Source organism: Trachemys scripta, chromosome 7 (genome assembly GCF_013100865.1).
Source record: "Trachemys scripta elegans isolate TJP31775 chromosome 7, CAS_Tse_1.0, whole genome shotgun sequence".
Taxonomy (NCBI): domain Eukaryota; kingdom Metazoa; phylum Chordata; order Testudines; family Emydidae; genus Trachemys; species Trachemys scripta.
The window spans coordinates 121,902,428-121,924,127 of record NC_048304.1 but is presented as its reverse complement, the minus strand read 5'-3'; the positions used below and the strand labels follow the sequence as shown (position 1 = coordinate 121,924,127).

Genomic DNA, 21,700 nt, shown 5'->3' with positions numbered 1-21,700 from the left:
TTTATATCCAGTATGTAAATAACAAGGGGTTCATTTGCTAACAGTACATTCAAGATATTTAGTTAGGGGCTAGTCTACAATGAAAACATACATCGGCATAGCCACATCTCTCAGGGGTGTGAAAAATCCACACCCCCCAAGAGGTAGAGCTATGCTAACCTAACCCACTGTGTAGACAGTGCTACATCGACAGAACAATTCTACTGCCTGTCAGGGAGGTGGATTAACCCCTCCCATCACTGTCGGGATTGTCTACGCTGAAGTGCGACAGTGTCACAGCTGCAGCATTTAAAGTGTAGACACAACCTAGGAAAGCACTCGTGTCTCAACCTTAGCTAAAGGGAGGCTATCTTGTAGTGCTGGACTCAGACGTTAGACGTTGCACCACATTAGACAAAAACAATGGCAATACGCTGAATATTTCAATACTCCGTAAAGGATTTACAAATAGGTGTTAATTAAAATCCTCTAATTAGTGTCACTTTTGCTGTGGAGGGAGAAGCAGCAGTTTAAGGCTGTGCAGGCATTTGGCTTTGAAAAGTCATTTGGCTGAATTTCTTCCAAACTTCTGGTATATGATGTCAACCAAAGAATTTTTCAAATCCCCATTTGAAACTGAATGGTCGAAAGATGCTGCTCCCGCAGTGCGCTGCTTGCAGCCTGGGTAGCCTGGCTACTGGTTCACTACCATGCCTAGTTCATGACACTCCCGGCTCCAGCACGGAGCTGTGAAATTGACAAGAAATCCAACAGTCGATGTAAGTACCTGCAGCGTCTACACAGACACTGCCTCGCCCGAACTACACCGGCATAAGTTCTACATCTCTCGTGGAGGTGGAGTTGATATGTCGGTGTAGTGGGGCACTTACATTGGTGGGAGCAAGGCGGCAGTGTGTATACTGACGTAATTAGGTTGACGTAAGCTGCTTTACGTCAACCTAACTCTGTAGTGTAGACCAAGCCTCAGAGACAGACAGTCCAACCGTCTCCTACTTCCTTTTACTGTCCATTCTCTTCCACTCCAATCTCCTGTCAGCCCTCCTGCTCAGGTATGAATTTAGGAACCCTGGCAGACTGCAGACCTGCACCCTGCCTATAAGTCCCTATGGGAAGTTGCGTCTCTCTTCACTCTTTCAAGGTGCATTTTAAGGGAAAATATGATTATCATAATCTATGATGGGTTGGCTAGATACCGGTGATCTTGCAAGCTCATATCTACATCTCAAGTGAATCTTGCATTTAGAATGTGCTCCTCGCTGGGGTATCTGAGTCCCTGTATAAGCATGACAGTTTTCAGAGTAAGAAATCTAATCTTTCTGCAGTGCATTATTTCACTTTTAGGAACAGATATTTTTAAAAAAGTTAGGCTTGCAATTAGATGCCTACTTTGGGCACACAATGACCGGACTGCACATGCATATAGCTAATTAATGGGATTCGTCGGTGTAATTTAGATGATTTAGTTGGTGTTGGTCCTGCTTGGAGCAGGGGGTTGGAATAGATGGCATCCTGAGGTCTCTTCCAACCCTAATCTTCTATGATTCTATGATAATTACTTAATTTGAAAATAGGACCCTTGCTTTTTTAAAGGCCCACTACAAAAATAATCCCTCCATCAAACAGAAAAAACAAATTATTTTTGGAAGAGCTAGTGGCTAAACTCTCCTCCTAGGAAATAGGCATAACCCCCTTTAACGATGATTTGGGGTAAACCTGCCTACCTGTCTGCAAGGCTTTCTTTCATGGTATAGTTTGATTATAGTGACTTATTAGCAATAGGAGAAGAAATACCTTAAGTGATCTATTTAAGACTTATGAACCCTAGGCATAAGTTTTTATTACTAACATCCTGCTGTAATTAAAATGCTCAAGCATAACAAATGTGACACGACCATTTATTGCTTTAACCACTATTCATCTTCTAATAGCCACTGGGATCCAATTTGATTACAGTTCCTGTGTGTGCTGTACAGAGAGCCTGGCTAGCTTTTTTTCCCAGCTAGCACATCATTCTGATAATGGTAGATCAAGCCAAAGAGACCTGCGTGGGGAATAAAGAGGATTAAATGATACTAGAGCAGGGAGGTCCCATCTGGCCGGGTAGGCACAGGAAAGAACAGACCCATCCGGCTTCCACCATGCCACAGTTTACTTTGATACCAGATCACCCGTTCTGCCAGCTATATCATGAGCACACACGGTAACTGTCTCCTGACCGCGGTTGTAAGAGGACAAGCTAGAATTTTTTTAAACTGGAGTGTAAGTGAGGGGAGTTGTTGGCATTAATCTAACGTCCCCAAAGGAAGGATAAGGATCCCTCTGCTGGTACATCTATTGTAATGCTGGCTAACAGTACCTAGCATCATCCAGTACAATGTTATGACATGTGCACTGCCTACATTATAAGACATGCCTAAGCCATAAATGTAACTTTGCAGCCTTAGGTTGGATTGTTATAAAATGTCAGTGTTTTTAACACAGTTGGGCTGTTTAGACAGAGCAGTTATCAAACTCTCACCAATACTAGCCACTTCATGATGCTCTAGTTACAGGATCAGTCATACGGATGGATCATTTCCAGGCCGGAGATGAACTAGATGACCTAATAGAGTATTCCTATCTCTAGCTTCTATGATGCCATAGTGAATCGGAAGCGTAAGAAATGTCATTGATAGCCGTCTTCTCTGGCAGTCCATGGGAAACATGCAAAAAACTCTATTACGACAACAAGAAATGAAGACACAAATAGTGTCAAAAGCACCATTCTGGTTGCTTATTCTAGTAAATATTATAAAGCAGATGTAAATCTCTTCCTAGGGGTATCCCTCAAGCCCTTATTAAAGTAAGTAAAGCGCCACCACACTGAATTAAAGGAACAAAGAGCTGTGACATGAACCCCAAAAGCCGGGAATTTAAAGTCAAGGTGTTTCATTCTCCTCTCCAGCCTTTCTGCTTTTTCTGCAATACAGAGAAAATTATTCCTGGCCACTGGCAACGCCATTGCACAATTAGAAGAATTAAGAAGGGTGAATTAGAGGACTGGATGACTCAGGAGACTGATTATTGGAGACTGACTTTTCCACCTCTAGATCAGCCATTTGGCTATGACCCAGGATGATGACAAATGAAAGTCATTGCCATCTGATGACTGTAATTGCCATTACAAAGTCAACATTTACCAACAGCAGCTGTCCCACCAGTATCAGACATACCAGAGTTATTTCCTGGGCTAAGGATCGAGAAGTACTGTAGTATCATAGAAACAATTCCACATGAGGAAACCACTGCATCTGCACAGAGCTCATTATAAGATCAAGGCCTGAGATAGGCCATTGCAGGGACTGGTGCAATAAACAGGGGTGTTGTCTTCAGTCTTTATCAACCCAGTACAATTCACTAGAACTAAATTCATCCTAGGGGAAGTAATAAAACAGAAAATTAAGATTAATTAATCTTTCAAGCAAGGAGAAAATAAATAAAACTCCAAGCACCATCACAGTTGGGCGAGAGGCTACAGGGACGTACAATGAAAGATGTAAGGAGCTCAGAGTTCAAAGCAAAGGTAGAAGGCAACTGGATCACAATGTATAAGTACCTACATGGGGAAGTGATATCTGACAGTACAGACTCTCTAAAGTTGTAGACAAAGTCATAAGACAACCCAGTGGCTGGAAGCTGAAGCTAGACAAATTCAGACTGGAAATAAGGGTAATTAATTAGCCATTGGAGCAGATTATCAGAGGAGGTGGTAGATTCTTCCTCAAAGATTTGCTCTAGTTCAACCACAAATTACGGGTCTTGGTGCATGAATTTCTGGATGAAAATATCTGGATTATGTTGTGCAGGCGGCTAAACTAGCCTATCACAATAGTCCTGGGTGACCTTAAATTCTGTGACTCTTCTCGGGTATAAGGGAGGCGATCACAAAACAGAGGACTCGAATGTTACTGATCTCTAGGAGATTGAGTAACCAAGTAGAAATGAAACACAGGCTTTGCATACCATATATGGAACCTAATGTTGTATGTTCCCCTTTCTACCCTCACCCCAACCCAGGAAAGATTCATAACCGAGAAAGGACACTGTGCTTCAATTATGAGAACGTTAAAAGAGGAAGAAGCAGCCCATGGTGCAACCAAAACAACCTGGAACTGAAAGCTTTCACTTAGCAACTTCATTGTTTCAGGTTTAATGTTCTTGTAAAGTGGACACGACCAGCGTATTACAACACTGATTTACTGTTCCCAGATTTTGCTTGTAAGTGTCTTGGATCAGGCCAAGGTTTATCGAGAGCCCTGAAAGACTGAAGTGAGCCGGCCTGAATATACTGGGCTGCCTTTTACATTGTAATTAATTTTAGAAAGTAAAATTGATTGACCTCAGAAGGTTTTGGAAGTTATGACTCATGTCTGGAGGAGCATAAGCTGCAGTGAGTCTCTATAGAAACTCATTGGGAAGCCAAGTGGTGGTACATCATTGTTTTTAACTTTGCTGTATCTCAGAATGAATTGCTTCCATGCAACGTATTGTTTTTGAGCTTCCCTGGGGACGTGAACTTTGCATAGAGATCAAAGTTTCCTTGTAGGTAATTAAAAAACAAACAAGCAGGTGCTTCATTAGTATATGGGTAAAAGAGGCAGTGAATGACAGTGATAATGGCATACAGTGTCTATAGGTCATTCATTTAAATCTGGTATAGACCATTAGTGGCTAAGGATTGTTACCATCTGATGGATGCTCAGTGGGAAGGGAGAGTTGGGATTCAGGCCAGTTATTAGTTGGCTGGTTGTATTCCATCACACAAACGTAATCATGACTGGCACTAACTGGGACCCTTATCGGCAGTGTCAGAAGAGAAGCCAGAGACTGAATAAGTTATGGCATGGGGTCCCAAAGCTTTTCTGCCTGAGGTCCACAGCTTAATAGAGAGCTTGTTCCATGCAGCCACATCCCCTCCCAAGTGCAATTGAGTAAGATCTCGCAGGCAGCGATGCAGTTGCTGACACATGGCAATTGCCTTGGGTTGGGTTACAAAGCTACGTGCATTGTCCCGTTTTGCTTTTCGTTTAGTTTTCTGTCACTTTGGTTCTGTTTCAGCTGGAAACAAGATGGACAAGCCAGCACCATGTGACCGAGCAGCTTTTCATAGACCGTTAGTGGTCCACAAGGCACTGAACTCACTCCCTGGCTAGACTCCTCCTTTCCTCACCAGGACCAGGACCTTCATACCCACTGTCTTCTTGATGCATCTTCTGCATCTACCCTCCCAAAGTTTCTGACGGAGGGAGGTTGTTCCCTCCCTTTCCTGGGGTCTTCAGGGCAGCTGGCTGACCTGATCCCCCTCTGACTCTGCAGGGGGCAGTGAAACTGAGCCTGTCTCCCCTACAGTCCTGCTATGATTAGACAGCCTGTCCTTCCCACCTTCCTGAGGTCCTTGTAACACTCCTGCTGGTCCTGCTGCCGTCACTGCTCTTTCCCCATTTGGACCCCAGAAACAACCCATAATGCAGCACTTGTTCAAGAAAACATCCCCCAAAATATCCGCTAAAACTGTGTGTGCGCAATCGTATGTTTAATTCACATGCACTTCCTGCACCTTGCATGCAGATCAGTTGTGTCTAAACGAGGATATGTGTGTGCATTAGTTGCCTATGCATCTCTGTGCTGCAGATAGTGTGTACAGATGCTGGATAAATCGCACATCTAGGTGGGGACCTAGGACTAGAATCCTGGGTCTTCAGCACCAAAGAAATGAGTCTCTGACATGTGAGATAAAGGAGACCTGTGTAGTAGTAGGTCCTTACGATCTTGAGGCGCTAGCCACCAGAGGGCAACCTGATCATAGACGCAGCCGGTACATTACCCCGGGCTCTGCCTTTTCGAATCTGAACCATGGGCGTCTTGTATTGCTCTGGGCATTTGGAAACGGCCAGTAATCAATGGGTTAAAATAAATACAAAATACCCTACTGCTAAATGCATAACATTAGTGCACAAAAATGCCTATAATGGGCCTCTTCCTTTAACAAGCATTCACTTAGGGAGCGCCCCCGAGTTTTATGGCCCATGTTTTTGATTTTGTCTATGGAAAATGGCCTCATTAAAGAGATACGGATTTAACAGCCCTGCATTCTATGGCACTTAACTGCCTGAAGTTCTGGTGAACCGCAGGGCAAACGCCACTTTATTGCTTTAGCAGAATCCATTTGGAAGCATTTTGGGGGGTTTCTGGTGTATGTCTAAAATTTTTAAAATGTTCAACACGTCTTGGAAAGAAATTAGTGTGTGTCAAATGCCCAGGTTGGATAAGCCCTTCCGTCAGGCTGGGTTTTATTTTTCTCAGTGAATTAGGCAGGCATTACTAATGCTAATTTGTAAGAGAGCCTCAAGAGTATTGCATCCTCAATTGCTTCAGGGCGCTGCTCTGCCATTACATATGGCCCTCTGTGTACCTTCCGTTTCCCCTTCATCTAAAAGTGAAATTAGCATAATGAGAAGCTGTCCTAGCACGGATCATACAAAACTGGGTAGTCGGCTTTTTAGCAACCATGCATTGGAGCAGAACAGCGACAGTGTGGGGTTTGCCTCATCATTGTCCTTCTCTCGCATCAGTGCTGGTGATGTGATAGGGAACACCATGTCTCTGTACACGTCCACAGCACCTTTCAGCCAAAGATCTCGTGACTCTTCACAAACTCTAATTCACCCACCCCACACCCATGGAGGCATAGTAGTGTTATCAATTCATGTCCCTTATACTGAGGAGAGAGCTGAGCTATAGGAAGGCTTTAGATGTGGAAGGGATTTTGGAGTTAGCTTCTCTCTTTGCCTCTGCCTCAGACTGCCTGTGTGATCTTCGATAACTCACGTCACTGCTCTGTGCCTCAGTTTCCCCATGTACTTTAAAAAAAGCTAGTGGGCATAATGAGAGGCCTCTGTCTGAGACCTGCAGATGACACATGTAGAGTATTACTGAGTTGCCATGTCAGTGGAAAGAACAGAGGGGTCCTGCCTCTCAGACCCCCCCGGGCTAACTGCAGACAGGCTCCTGCTTGGCATGGGTGACTGTTTGAATTCTGATCTGCCTACAGCTCATGCTGGTGCGATGTCTATTTTCCAGGAGCCCAATACAATGAGTGCATTTCCTGGCGTGCGGAATTTGGCTGTGTGGGTTAGACACAGGACAGGGACCTGGCACGGCCTGCTGTAGCAAGTTACGTGACGTTTTGGAGCTAGGGTTCCACTCTGTCATGCTCCGCTTCATTCACAGCCAGATCCTGTGTGTTGTTGACCCTTCTGCAGCTGTCACTGAAGCCGGTGGGAATTATAGGCACTCAGCACCTCTCAGGATGAGAGTTTAGATGAGTGCTGTTTGGAGCATATCTACTTCCCATAGATCACGACTGCGTAAAACAAACACAACTCCTTCCAGTGACAGCTGTGGGACAGCCTGCGCAGAAACCATATAGCGCTGTAAATGCATCCCCTTTGCACTCATTCCTCCGTGACAATGGAAATTAAGTCTTTATCACCATCTAGATAATAAAATATCCCTGGATTCAATGAGCTGTTCATAGTCAGTGATATATGGATCTCCCATATCTCACCACGCCTTTGCTTGTCTGCATTGAATAAACTGCATTTGGGATAATTTACCAGCCTCTTTGAATTATGGCTCGTCTGTCATGAAAGATAAAGTCTGCATAAATCTTGGACTAACACTGGCATGAATTAATGATTCAGGCTACTTGTTAGAGTGACAGAATAGACTAAACTCACTGATAACACCCAGTTTTTCTTTTCTCCCAACGAAATACACGATAGAAGCTCAGAGCATCAGTGAGGAAGAGGGGAAAGTTTTCAGTGCGATTAGATGATTCCCCCCCCCCCACCCAGTTGCCACCTCATTACTGTCAATCTCTGCTGGATGAGTGCTGAACTTTCAAGCATTGGACCTGATGGCTGTTTCCTTCTTGTTCAGAAAAGAGCATCCACCTTCACAATACTGGCGTGTCTGAGCCAAACGGCCTTTCTATGATATTCCTATGGCTATGAGGATAGGGCTGGACTTTCTGCCACAGAAAGGTGGTGATTAATCTAAGATTAGTCTTGAGAGCTCTGAAGGTAATAGTCTTTGTCATAACAAAGCAAACCACGTGATTTTCAGGGTTTTTAAAAGCAAGACGATCCCAAAACCCCAGCTCTTGGCAGCTCAGGTTTTTTGGCTCTGAATTCTTCCATAGGAGATGAATTTTCTGTTGTTTTTCCCTTCCTAACCCAGTGTCCACCTGGTATCGCTTTAAGCTGTGGATATAATCTTCCTCCACGCAGGGGTGGAGTCACTGCAGGTCCATTATGACATGGCTCATAGATGATTAGTTCTGCTAAAGCCTTATGTCCACCTGTGCCATTGAAGTCATGGAAGACAGTGGAGATGGGTAAGGAGAGAGCTGAACTGACCCCCGGAAATGTTACAGTTTTATATTGTTCTTTTGGCGGGGGAGCCTTGCCCTTGCTTTCTCCATCAACACCTCCCTTTGTCTCTCCCTGTGTGCCTGTGCTCTGGGTCCCCCCACTTGCAATTAGCTCCGGGGGGGGTCTCATCTTAGTCTGAAGTTGACTAGTACTCTGGTCCTTCGCAAGTGTGCTCAGACCCCACTCTGTGGTTGCCCATTGTACAGGCCCCTGGTCCTCCCAAGTCTGTTCTAGGGCTGCCTCCGGGGTTGTGATGCCTGGTATCAGCTGGGCTTTACTATTCAGAACAAGAGAGACCCCAAGGCCTCCAATGGGACTGTTTGCAGTATGTATGATTAAGCATGTGCATAGGTCTGTGGGGCTTAGCATTTATCTTCATGAATGGCATAATCCTCGAATGGTGCAGATACCCACATACGCTGGAACAAACCCTTCCTAGGAACAGATTTTTCCAGAGAACACCTACAACTGGGGCCAGCTTTGTAAAAGAACTCAGGTCCTATTTAGGCACCAAAACAAATGGCCAAGTTTTCAAAAGAGGTAGGGGTGTGTGTGTGTGTTTTGTTTGTTTTGTTTGTTTTAGGGGAGCTGCTGAGCTCTTCTTAGAAAAATCTGGCTCCTAACAAGTAAAGGTGAAGGGTGGGATTTCTAAAGTTATCTAAGCTAGTTAGGTGCCCAACTTCCATTGGACTAGGATGGATGTTAGGCAACAAACTCTTTTACGCACCTTTGAAAATCCCAGTTTAAAACTGTAGCCAAGCATCTGTTCTCCTTTGAGTCTTTGTGGATGTGGCCCCTATTTGTGGTGTGTAGGTCCCTCATTGTATGCATGATGTGCTACATGCTACAAATGGAACCCACCTGGACAAAACCTGTAGAAGAACCAGTTACAATAAGGTAGTTCACCGGTCTTTATTGGATGGGCTCTTTACACAGCCAAAGTGTTACACCTAGGGGGAAAGGGCAGTAAAGTGCCAACAACATGAACAGTGGAGACATAGCAATAGGTCATATAAGATTGCGGTTCCCTCAAGAGTTTCTGCCTCCACCACAGATGATGAGAAAGTGGCACCCAGAGTGGATTGTTCATTTACTACATTGTTTGGGGAAGGTCTAAACTTAGCAGGCCAGGCCAGTCCCTGGTAGTACAAGCCCATTAAAAAAACATTAATGACAGCATAAGGCTGAATTGAGATGGTGGTTTGCTGACAATCTATTGTGAAAGAAGAGCTAAGTTTGCGTTTGCAGACTAGGAACATCCCTGATAAATACAGCCCTGCCGGTTGTACCATTTGGGTGTATGTTATATTTATGAGGCTTGACTAACACTCATAAAAGCACGGGCAGGTAATGCAAACAACTGAAACCGAATCAACCACCTGAGCTAGTGTTTGCCAGGGGCGTTGTGTGCTGCCACAAAGCATTTACAGCATTCGATCCTGCCACAAAGCACGGATGTTCCCATGTTCACTACTGTTGTTCTTTCAGCAAAGTGGGGGGTTTGTTCCTATTTAAAAGGGAAAGCACCAGCCTATGACATAAATGTTTCTTTCCAATTTATTTTCTCTTCAAAGCAGTGTTAGTTCTAAGCACGTGGAGTCCACTTCTGTGAGGCTTCCAGGAGCGGACCCCGCTGACTTGGAGGGAGTCTTGTGCATTCGAGGCTTGTAGGTTAGGCCTTGAAGGTATACAAGGGTGTATAATGCTGTAGCTAGTGATCAGCGAAAGGAGATAGTGAGTCAGTAATGATTTACATCCCTTTCCCTGTACAAGTGCTGAGTAATCTTCCCTCACTGTCCATGGATCAGCATTTACATGGCACTAGGGTGACCAGATAGCAAGGGTGAAAAATCAGGACTGGGAGTGGGGGTAATTGGCACCTATCTAAGACAAAGCCCCCAATATCAGGACTGTCCCTATAAAATCGGGACATCTGGTCACCCTCCATGACACTCTCCGTCAGTACCCGGCCCAAACCGGGGAAGCTAATGATCCAACTAGTGGATCAAATTTGGTGATGAATCCTGGTCCCGTGCTCCCTGAGGCACATTGCACATACACTAAGACCATCCTCCTACACAGTGGTAGCATGTTAGGCATCACGGGCCTGGTGCCACTCCCATGCAGTGACTGGGTATCTTTCCATTGACTCTGAAGGACTTTTGATCAAGCCACCCTAGAGCTCACTCTGTTGCCATTTTCCTGGCCTCTGGGCTGGAAAATGGCCATGGCCCTCTGTGTCAGCCATTCAGGGTTAGGTACCATGGTGAGAAGTGCATTATAAAGGCTTTAGATTCATGGCAGTTACTCCACCGCCCCTTGGCCTAACCCACAAACATCCCACAGCGTCTCTACTCCCATGTGATTAAACACCTACTGAGCAGCTTTGGAAGAAATGTTTGCATGGCATATCATTATTGGTATCCAGCTGGTTTTTCTCAGTCCTTCTCAGGGGCCTGGTCAGCAATAAGCACAACAGCAAATCTCAGTGTTGGCCCATTTGTGAGTTAATTGTGAAAAGTAAGCATAGAAATCATCTTTATTTCTTTACAATGGGGCAAGCGTATTTTTCCCCCTCAATCTCACAAGGGATCTCCCTTAAACTTTCAAAATTGCCCCATTGTTCAGCTGAGATCCAGTCCAGCAAATTTCAGCCCTAAAGGAGGATCTTTGGACAAGGTACCAGGGGGCGGGGGGAGTTTGAAATGAATCACTTTTGTAATCTTGCCTTGAGCATCCATTGCCATTTAATTACTTGGCCTGTGCCATTGCTAGGGCATCTGAGGGATTCGCGTTGCAAAACCAACGAATACAGGAATTTGAGGTGTTCATTTGTAAACAGGTTTTTATTGTGTGTCCGTTTGAGATTGATCGGCTCTTCGGCGTTAAAAGGACAATTAGATGTGTTGGTTATATCCTACATTGAGAGGAAAAGATGATTTAATGCAAAAGACTAGACTTCCCATGCAGTGTTCTGTATTTCCCACATTTCTAGGAGTCCGTCACCATAGCATCTGGACTCCGTTTACATACGTATTTGCTACATACTTTGCTAAACTGTTTCCCAATTTAGGAGCCATCCTCTCCTCGAACAGTGCACCTTTCCTAACGGAGCTCAGAGCCCAGTAATAGGCAGCTAGGAGACCAATTCCCACCAGCACTTCACCAGCCACAGTCAAAAGCGAGCCTCAGCAAAGAAAAGGCTACTGAAAACTGGGGAAAACGTAAGCTGTGACTGATCTCTGCTGAGAGGGAACCCAGCGCTTGAGGTTCCCTTTGGCGAATGCCCTGTCACTCGGATCAAAAGCCAAAGCATCCTTGTTGCCCACCGCCGGTGCCTCTTGGTCAAGATTAAGTATTCTCTGCAAAATGGGGTTAGTAATGCAGTTAACAGTTACACTCTCTTCCTTCTCAGGGGTGTTGGGAGGATTCATTCATTCATTTAAAAGTTAAGAGCTTTGTGATCCTCTCTTGGAGATATTGCTGAAATGCAGAGGATAGTTATTACTTGTTCCATCAGCACTGGCCTTTAGCTGATACTAGTGGTTTGAAAATGGTGTCAATAAACCTACTGGTATATGGGCCTGAGCCAAAGCCCACTGAAGTCAATGGGCGTCTTTTCAGCGCGTTTCGGATCAGGCCCTCCAAGCCATAATGTTAGTCGTCTCAGAGGAGAAGAATGTTCCAATATTTAGAGTTGTTCATATTTTAAAGGACCTGATCCTGCCCTCAGATGTACACAGCCGGTCCCGTAGAGTTCCATGGGGGCCATGTTCACATGCACGATGGCAGGGTTTGGTCTGAAACATACGTGTGTTTAGAATTAGTTAGAGGCAATTACTGTAATTCTATTATCAGAGGGGCAGCCGTGTTAGTCAGGATCTGTAAAAGCAGCAAAGAGCCCTGTGGCACCTTATAGACTAACAGACGTATAGGAGCATGAGCATGCATCTGACGAAGTGGGTATTCACCCACGAAAGCTCATGCTCCAATACATCTGTTAGTCTATAAGGTGCCACAGGACTCTTTGCTGCTTTTGTAATTCTATTGTGTCCTGTAGTGATTCTTATACCACACTCGACACTGGAATATCTGAGCGCCTTCCAGCAGTGCATTAATCAACGTGACTAGCATCTGTCACGTGTGGCTTGTTCTCCCACCGGGGCAGAAACGTGCATGATGGAGTGTCTTGTTTTAGTAGGCCTCTTTTAATAGACGGGTGGCTATATATTTATGTTGGAGAAGGCAAGGTCAAAGCAAGGTGGCGAGGTGTGTGGGAGGGTGGCCCTTAGTTCCCTGGGTTTTCGTTGCTTTTCCACCAGCAGAGACTAGCTTTAGTCTGATTGTGGAGAGTTCTAATGTGCCAATGGATCATGGCTGTTGACTACGATCGTCTTCATTTCGTACATGGTCTGTAACATTAGAGGCTCCTCTGACCAGCCCAGGAAAAAAGAGCATTCAGCTGCCTGTGTTTGTTTTCAGTTTAATGAGGTGAGCTGCCGGCTGTTGTTAGGAACAAAACCTGTCCTGAGCCTCATGAAGGGAATGTCGTCCAGGTTGACTGGATGAGAAGCAGGGGTTTGTTTTGTAAACGCCTCTGCTAGTGGATGTTCCCCTTTGTTGTGTGTATAGTGACTGGGCTGTGATCTATACCCCGCTGGGCTTGTTTACACTATATATTATCCATTAGCTCAGTTTACTGCTAGATCATCCGTCAGACTGGAGACGTCCATTGCTGGTGTCTGTGAACGTAGGCTCCGTGCAGCTCCTTCACATCCTCGAGTAGCCAGCCCTCCAGGCTCCAGTTCTGCCTTACATCTGAGCATAGGCGCTGACTCCGTGGGGGCCCCGGGGCTGGAGCACCCACGGGGAAAAAATGGTGGGTGCTGAGCACCCACCAGCAGCCCCCCCCCCCCAGCTCCTCTCCACCTCCCCAGCGCCTCCTGCCTGCCAGAGGGCCCCGCAGCTCAGCGCCTGCCCCCTTCCTCCCTGCGCCTCCCAAGTCCCACCCACCGTGAAAAGAATAATCTGATCACCCCACCCCCGGCAAGGGTGGCACAATGGATAAAATGCCGGCTATGCTGGAGGCAACCTGATACTTCCAACCACTCCAGAGTGTTAAGTTTGTGTCATGGACACACACAGCTGATCCATTCTTCCCAAGTCTGAGGAATAGGTTCTCTAGGGGGCTGAGAAGGACTGAGCACCTGCCACTCCCCCTGACTGAAATGGAAGAGGCGGGGGCCGAGCATCTCTCAGCCCCAGGCTGGCATTCTTGTATATTTCCCGAGGAGGGAGCAGGCAGAGTGGAGGGAGGCCATGACTTACACCAACATACCCACGTCATGTGCACCTGAGAACACAGCTGGTGCCCTAGGTCTCTGCAGACCTAGCCGCCTTGTCAGTTCTGTGAAGATAACACCGTGCAGATGCCGACTGAGTTGGTTAGAACCGCAGCTTCTGTAGTGGCTTTTCTATGTGCCGCCTCCTAGCAGATGGGAGGAAGAGTCACCAAACGGTGCTGTCTGTGGCAGATGAAAACAGGGGCTCTAGGATAAAGGCAGGCAGGTTGGTTGCAGGGCTAAATGACAGGACTGAGAATCACAGCAGGTCTGGAACCTGGGTGCATCTAAGCTGACAGTCTGCAGTCCTGGAGCTGTGTTGTTCCCAGAAAGGGACCTTTCGGGTCCTTCAGAATTTATCATAATAGTGTCAGCTCCCTGACAGTCCCGCCTTGGCACATTGCAGAATCAACATGAAGGAGCTGAAATGTTCCAAAAAGGTAATAAAATGTGTGTGACGCATCCCACGCACACCAGGGTTACAGAGCATGTTCCAGGAGAAGGCAGCAGTTATCAATAGAAACATTTGGTCACATGCAGGCTGATACTCTCAATATTAGGTTACTGTATGCTCTCACACCCTGCCTCAGCAGTAGCTATGTTACAGTGCTGGACAGAGGTCATGGTTTGGTGTTATCTGATACCATAAGGGCAAAACACCAGGGGCGTAAGGAACAAGTCCCCTGCTGGTTTTGTTGTGCACTCTGAGAAGAGCAATGAACCGTGCCAGGTAATATTTCCAAGATCCGTTGGCTGCCTGTGTTAACCATCCCAATTTAAAAGAAAAACACACAGAGTTTTATAATCTACATAGCTGCCCCGTATGGTTTGGAGCAAGATGATTAAAATTCTATTACAGGCAGCTTAGAATGCTTGATTTAACAGGACATGCCCAGCCCGTATGGCCAGCGATGACTTGACAGGCTCCGTCCTATCCAGAGACCCAAATCCAGCTCTCAGAGATAAAGCTCATTCAAGTCAGCAACTAACTTGTCTCCAGGGAAACGGAGACACTCACAGGATAGCAGCTGGAATTTTCAAAGGAACCTAACCGAGTGAGGCACCCAAATCCCTTTGAATATCTGCCGACCTCACCATGCTCTGAGAAGAATTTAGTTAAAGTTTCTCCAGCTTTGAAGATGTGATGTACACGATACGTGCTAAGTAATATCATTCATATAATAAAATACACAGGGATTGCTGAAACACAGCTACTTGTGGGGTGGAACACAGCAGCTGTTTAACAGCGCACAACTAATAAACATTCTGACACCGGGTAGCTTGTTCGTACCTATTAAACACACCTTTTTGGCAGTGTGAAATGCTGTGTATGTGCCGAGGTTTAGCCTCAGTAACATCTCCAAGTGAGGAGGTAGCTGTGTAAAGGAGAGACAGACTTTCAGTACTTACAGTTACTTAAAGCGTCCTGCTGCTCTTACCGCCGGTCACCTCCAAGACTGCATCCGAACAGCATTGCTGAAATGCAGCCACCTCTGAGAGTGGTGCCCACAGCCATCTGTTACACAGCATGCTGCCGAGAGAGCGGAAGGCATAGTACCATCAAGGACGTTGTGGGAAAGGCCTTCTCTTATGAAAAGGGCCAGGGCCATGAGATCTTTAGCGTCCATGCAGAGAAGAGAGGCCCTTGCTTTTTATGATCTGTCGGAAAGACTTGCTGTGCACAGTAAAGTGACAGGGAAAGAGAGATGTACCATGGCGTCCTAGCGTATTTCAGGAGCAATTCAGCTGACAGCGGAAGAGGAATTCCAGCACTGCTCACTTCGGTGTAGAAGAAGGTGCCTGACTTTTCCAAAGACAGCTTGGTCCTCGCATAGAAGCTGCCCTCTGAGGAGCTCAGGGCACGTTAACCACACTGATGAATTAAGCCATGCAACTCATCTCTTATCTCCATTTCGCAAATCACCTCTGGGCCTAAACCTCCCTGGGTGACTTGTCTCAGGTCTCACAGCAAGTCTGTGTCAGCACAGGAACAGAACCTACAGTCCCTGTTCTTCAGCGACCCAGTCCTGTGTTCTGGGTGTATTTCCTAGCTGTCTCTTTACCAGAGGCATGTGCACTCTGTCAGAGCAGGAATGGAACAAGTAGAAAAGGCGTTTAGCAGAGTTAGAAGTGAGACAAGTAACTCCGCACACAGTGAGCCAGGTGGGCCAGGCCTTCATTTCACTTGCTCTTCGGTGGTGTCGACAGGGAAACGGAGGCAGAACAGGCTAGTTTTCTTTCTGCACCTCCCATCCAACGCCCTTCTCAGGCAGTGCACCTTGGCTACATTTCAAAATGGGTCAGATGCCTGGCTGATGGCCGACATTTGATTACATTCCAGTTGTCTACAGGAGGCTTTTGGGTGGCTCAACCTGCTGGACTCTGAGATTTGTTGGTAGCCTGGTTTGACTACCAAGTGCAGCTAGCCTTACCCAGCCCCCACAAGGAAATTGAAGCAAGATGCTGTCCACAGGACTGTTTTCCTGGCCTCCTGGTGCTTTTTCACTTGAAAGCAGCCGCCGACTCATTGAACTGTGCTGTAGATCCCGCTTTCTCAGCTCCATATATGGTAACATGAAGGACGCTAAGCGTCCGTGGGTATTTAAATTCTGGTCGGGAACTATCCCTGTTGTCTCTTCCACAAGAGACTGAACACCTTGGAACTCCAGACAAACCAGTTGCTCCTTTGTGCCTGCTCTGATCTCCATTAGCCATCCTCCCTCAGCCATTGGTAGTATGGTTACCCAGCAGACCCCATCCACCTTCCCGGGGGAGGGGGAGGACCCTTGTCACCATCTGTGATTGTCTGTATTTGCCGCTGGGGAGACATTTCAGCTGATTATTATCATAGCCACAGGACAAGAAGCAGGCTGAGCCGGAGTGAGTTTGTAATGCTGTCTCTGGGGCTCCCCTGCAGCGCTGGCTGCTTCCCCAGCAAACAGCTGGAAAATGTGGGTCAAGTACCTTCTGCCTCCGGTGGCCTGGGAGCAGGCGTGTAGGCGTGTACTAGTAGAGGACTCCACAAACAGGGCCCTGTGACAGGCGAGTCCCAAACGTAAGAAGGGATCACACTCAGGCCTGCCACGAAGTATGGGGAGTTGCATCTACTTACTGCAGCACTGAGTGTCAGGTTCTCTTTGCCCCCTTTGGCTGCGTGGCAGGCTCGTATCTACATGGTTTCTTAGGGGTTAGCTGCCCAGACAGGGCCAATTAGTACAAATCTTTCCTGTCCTGTTTTCTCGTTTCCCAGTTTGAGTGCCTGCGTTAATTTGCTGTCTGTTGCCTTTGAGCACCAGCTGGCCACGTCCAGGCAGGGGGTTACCTGAGAACAACATGGTGTCAAGTATCAGAGGGGTAGCCGTGTTAGTCTGAATCTGTAAAAAGCAACAGGGGGTCCTGTTAGTCTCAAAGGTGCCACAGGACCCTCTGTTGCTGAGAACAACAGAGGCTTCCAAACAGCTGCAAAGATGTTGCCTTTTTTATAGACAGGAAAAGGACACCAAGGTCGGGGATATGAGTCAGCTCAGGCCACACAGCACGTGGAGCAGGACAGGGATCAGAACTCGCGCTTTTCTGCCTTGGTGGTGCCAAGCTCTGGGGGTGTCCAGCACTCATTACCAAGGGGATAGCTCCTTGGGCTCCATTCCAGCCTGGCCGGCCGTCTGCTGCCTCTCCCGCTGGCCCCAGCCCCAGCCCTGGATGTGACGCTGCCGGGGCATGGGAGGGTGAGGCTGTGGGTGACGTTTAATGAAAAGCGACGTGTAAAACTGCAGAACTATTTACATTGGCTCAAAGGGATCCAGCTTATGTGTGCGTGGGTGGGGGAGGGGGGTGTTCAAACCTCTTTTGAATTGATAGCAGCGGGGGGGGGGGGGGGGGGGAAGGGGTGCCATCTTGTGCCTGGCTTAGGATGGGTTTGTTAGGACTGGAAACTAAGGGTTACATTCTGGTCCAATTGAAGTCAATGGCAAAACACCCATTGCCTTCAGTAAGGCCAGGATTTCACCCCCAGCTCTCATTGTGATGGCACTTAACACAGATCAGAATGAGCGACGCACGCCCAACCCCGGGCAAGTATCCCTGGGCAGGAGCAGGGCCTAGTGTCTGGAATAATCACATGGGGACAAGCTTTTTTAAAAACCACGGGTGTGCTTGTTTTATTGTCCAGGTTCCACCATATTGGCCGAGCGACTGGGCCCATCTACACCGAGCTCTCCCACTTCAGCCCCAAATTCCCCCACGGTTCTCTGCAGCGGGGTTTCTGATCCAATCCTGAGTACATATGGCTCCGGTCTGCTCTGCAGCTCCATCAGCGGTGAGTGTGCCCCGCCCACATCCGCGGGCCCCTGCCATGTTCTGCACTGCCACCCTTCCAGCTCCCCTGTTCAACGCCCATTGGTGCGCTAAATGCACGGGGCGGCATCCATCTATGCACCTGTCAGCTCCCAAAGAGAGTGAGGGAGAAGTGCCAGAGACCCGTGAAGTCCCTAGGGATGTTTTTATGTGAAAGCCGCCCAGATGTCTTGATACTGGACAGCAATAATTGTGTAGCCTCTTTCATCATCAAAAATCTCAAAGGGGGCTAACAACCTTTCTAGACTGTTTTCAGAGTAGCAGCCGTGTTAGTCTGTATCCGCAAAAAGAACAGGAGTACTTGTGGCACCTTAGAGACTAACAAATTTATTAGAGCATAAGCTTTCGTGGACTACAGCCCACTTCTTCGGATGCATATAGAATGGAACATATATTGAGGAGATATATATACACACACATACAGAGAGCATGAACAGGTGGGAGTTGTCTTACCAAGTCTGAGAGGCCAATTAAGTAAGAGAAAAAAAACTTTTGAAGTGATAATCAAGCTAGCCCAGTACAGACAGGTTGATGAGAAGTGTGGCCTCTCAGAGTTGGTAAGACAACTCCCACCTGTTCATGCTCTCTGTATGTGTGTGTATATATATCTCCTCAATATATGTTCCATTCTATATGCATCCGAAGAAGTGGGCTGTAGTCCACGAAAGCTTATGCTCTAATAAATTTGTTAGTCTCTAAGGTGCCACAAGTACTCCTGTTCTTTTTCTAGACTGTGTACACCCTCCTGTGAAATGCAGCTGCCTCTGGGGAGAAGCCTGGAGGCTGTTTACATTGCTATTCTGCACCAGGCCCAGTTACCATGAATCCCAGAGGCTGTCAGAAGTTTCCATCCAGCCTCACAATCTCTGAGTGAGGGAGGGAGGCAGAATTCCCGTTGCATCGAGAGGTTGTGGCTGTTTGTAGGAGGGTAGTGCCCCATGCCAGCTATGCACATCCCTGCCCAGAGAACTCACAATCTGTGACTTGCCCAAGGCCTCAGGCCCTGCTCATGTCACCAAACAATGCACCAGTCTTAGAGCTGCTGCCGCCATCACTCTGCCCTCCCTTCCAACCGTTAAGCAGCAGCTAACCCATTTGGCAGCTTCCAATTTGCCCTCCGTAGTGAATGTTTGTACAGTGCTTGGACACTGCAGAGCTCCCTCTGTGGGCCAGCTGGGCGTGTGATCAGGCAGCCAGTTTTCCCGTTGGCCCCCGGTGCAGTGAGCAGCTGTTTCGTTGCAGTGTATTGGCCTAAACTCTAGGCAAACTGCACAGCTCTACTACTAATCCCATGACAAAAGCAGTGTTACCCACCCTCAGAATCTCTTGCATTTATATAGCCCCTTCCTTGCCAGGAGCTCTGCCCCCTTTCCAGACATACCTTGGGCCTCTCACCACAGCTCAGGTGAGCTAGGTTCTGAGTTATGGTGCCCATTTGCCGAATGAGGGAAATGAGGCGCAAAGAGGGGGAGTGACTTGCCCAAGGCCATGCAGTGCATCAGTGGCAGAACCGAGAATAAAGCACAAGACTCCTGCCTCTCAGGCTTGTGACCTTAACACATGACCACCCTCCGTCCCAGCATGGAGACTCTGTGACCTGTTATTAGAAGAACCAGATTTCTTAGGCTGTGTCTACACTACAGCACCTATGGTGGCATAGCCCCCTCGTGTACACGCAACGTACGCCAACAGAAGTGGTTTTCTGGCAGCATAGGAACGCCACCTCCCCGCACGCCGTTAGCTGTGCTGCCCAAAGCCCTCTTCCATCAGCATTGCTGTATCTGCACTGCAGATTTGTTGGCAGAATGATGCCAAGTCGGGTTGTGGGATTTTTCATGGGCTAGAGCAGAGCCCAGAGGAATTCTCCCTTCCTCAATGGTGCACCATTGTGCATTGAGTCAGGTGCATTATGGCCTTTTCTCACCTTCTGCTGAGGCCTCAGCTATTGGACATGGTTAGCTGCAAAAGCTATTGAAGGAGACCCGTTAAATCACCCATTCTACCCCCTGCCTGTGCAGGGTGCTCCCTGCAGTACTAGGTGCACCAGGAGTCTGCTCTGACCGAGTCACTCCTCTCTCCCTAACCCTGAGACACTCATGACAGAGTAAAGAGTGACCGTGTTCCTTGCATTTCAGGCACAGCTCCAAACTCCCCGGTCAGCATGCCGGAGTCACCTATCTCCCCATCTGGCTCAGGGATCTGGGGGGACGAGTGCACCATCTGCTACGAGAACATGGTAGATACCGTCATTTACTCGTGCGGACACATGTGTCTCTGCTACCCGTGTGGGCTGAAACTCAAGAAGATGGCCAACGCCTGCTGCCCGATCTGCAGACGGGCCATCAAGGATATCATCAAAACTTATCGCAGCACTTAGACCAGCAGCACGGGTTGGGGGGGGGGGCGCAGACGTGAGAGGAGCGAGGGGTCTCTGTCTTCACTCATCATTTGTGAAATTCAACATCTGAACCACCCCCAGGATGCTGGAGGCAAGGAGGGGAGGGTCCTGCTGGTGCCAGCTCTTCCCTTCCCCTTGCCCCCAACGAGTTCTGAACTCCAGCACATCAGGGAAGTCAAGATGAACCACTCTTTCCAATGGGTTTTACATTTTAATCTCAAGAAAACAGCTGGAGCCGTTCTTCCTCTTCTACACCATGCCCAGGGATGTCCCCGCCGCTAGGCTAGTGGGAAAGGTGTGGTGAGGCACACCTTCTGCCCGGTGGACAGTGACAGTAGGCAGCTGGTGAGTGGCAGTAATACAGAGAAGAAAGTCGGCCTTTTGGGGGCAACTGACCCCATTTCACAAAAGCCTCTTAAAAGGGCAGGGTTGCGTGGGCCGTTCGGAAGAGCTGGGTGTCCAGCAGGAGTGCTGGCAGCAAAGGTGTGACGGGGCCAGTCTGGCAGGAGATACATTATAAAGCCAAACCCTTTTGCTGGTGGCGGAATAGTTCCCAGGAACCCTGCTCACTCGATGCTCTCCGGGGAGCGGTGGCTGGAAATCGACGTGCTGAGTGCTGCGTGGGGGGGAGAGTGGGGCCCATGGCAGCGGATGGGTGTGCAGCATGTGGTTCCTGCGAAAGACTCTAGGGGGGGCATGGCTCTGCGTGTCGCCGTCCAGCGAGGTGACGGGGTTACGTTTTCAGCAGCCTTGCCCCAGCGGCCTGGCTCCTTGTGGCACTGCACAACTATAACCCCACTGCACCGATGCTTGCTCCTGAGTTCTCCCTGCCCTTCACAAGCCAAAGGCCTCTCCCCCGACCCCTCAATCAGCACTTGCAAAAAACACTGAGGAAGAATGTCTACACCTGCCCTCCCACCAATGCTCTGTTTTTATGGTAGAGTGTTAAATGTCTCTCTTTGCTTTAAAGGAAGGAAACTTGGGTGGTGATTACACGCTCTTGGCCACACTGATGTGACGGGGTGGTCAATGCACTTAGTCATCAACAAGCAAAAAAGGAAGAAAGTGGCTTAAAACAGATTTTGTTTCTTTGTTTTAATGAAGGAGCTTCTGATAAAAATAAAATAAATAAA

At 47.7% G+C, this 21,700-nt stretch overlaps 1 protein-coding gene across 2 annotated transcripts in view; it reads left to right on the top strand.

Moving 5' to 3' along the window:
- Positions 1-21,700, top strand: part of NEURL1 (neuralized E3 ubiquitin protein ligase 1) — a 256,305-nt gene extending 234,605 nt beyond the window's left edge. For both annotated transcript variants that reach the window (XM_034777499.1, XM_034777500.1), the window contains exons 5-6: positions 17,985-18,131; positions 20,305-21,700. In XM_034777499.1, coding sequence (XP_034633390.1) covers positions 17,985-18,131; positions 20,305-20,546 — 389 coding nt within the window. In that variant the 3' untranslated portion in view covers positions 20,547-21,700. The remainder of the gene's footprint in view (positions 1-17,984; positions 18,132-20,304) is intronic.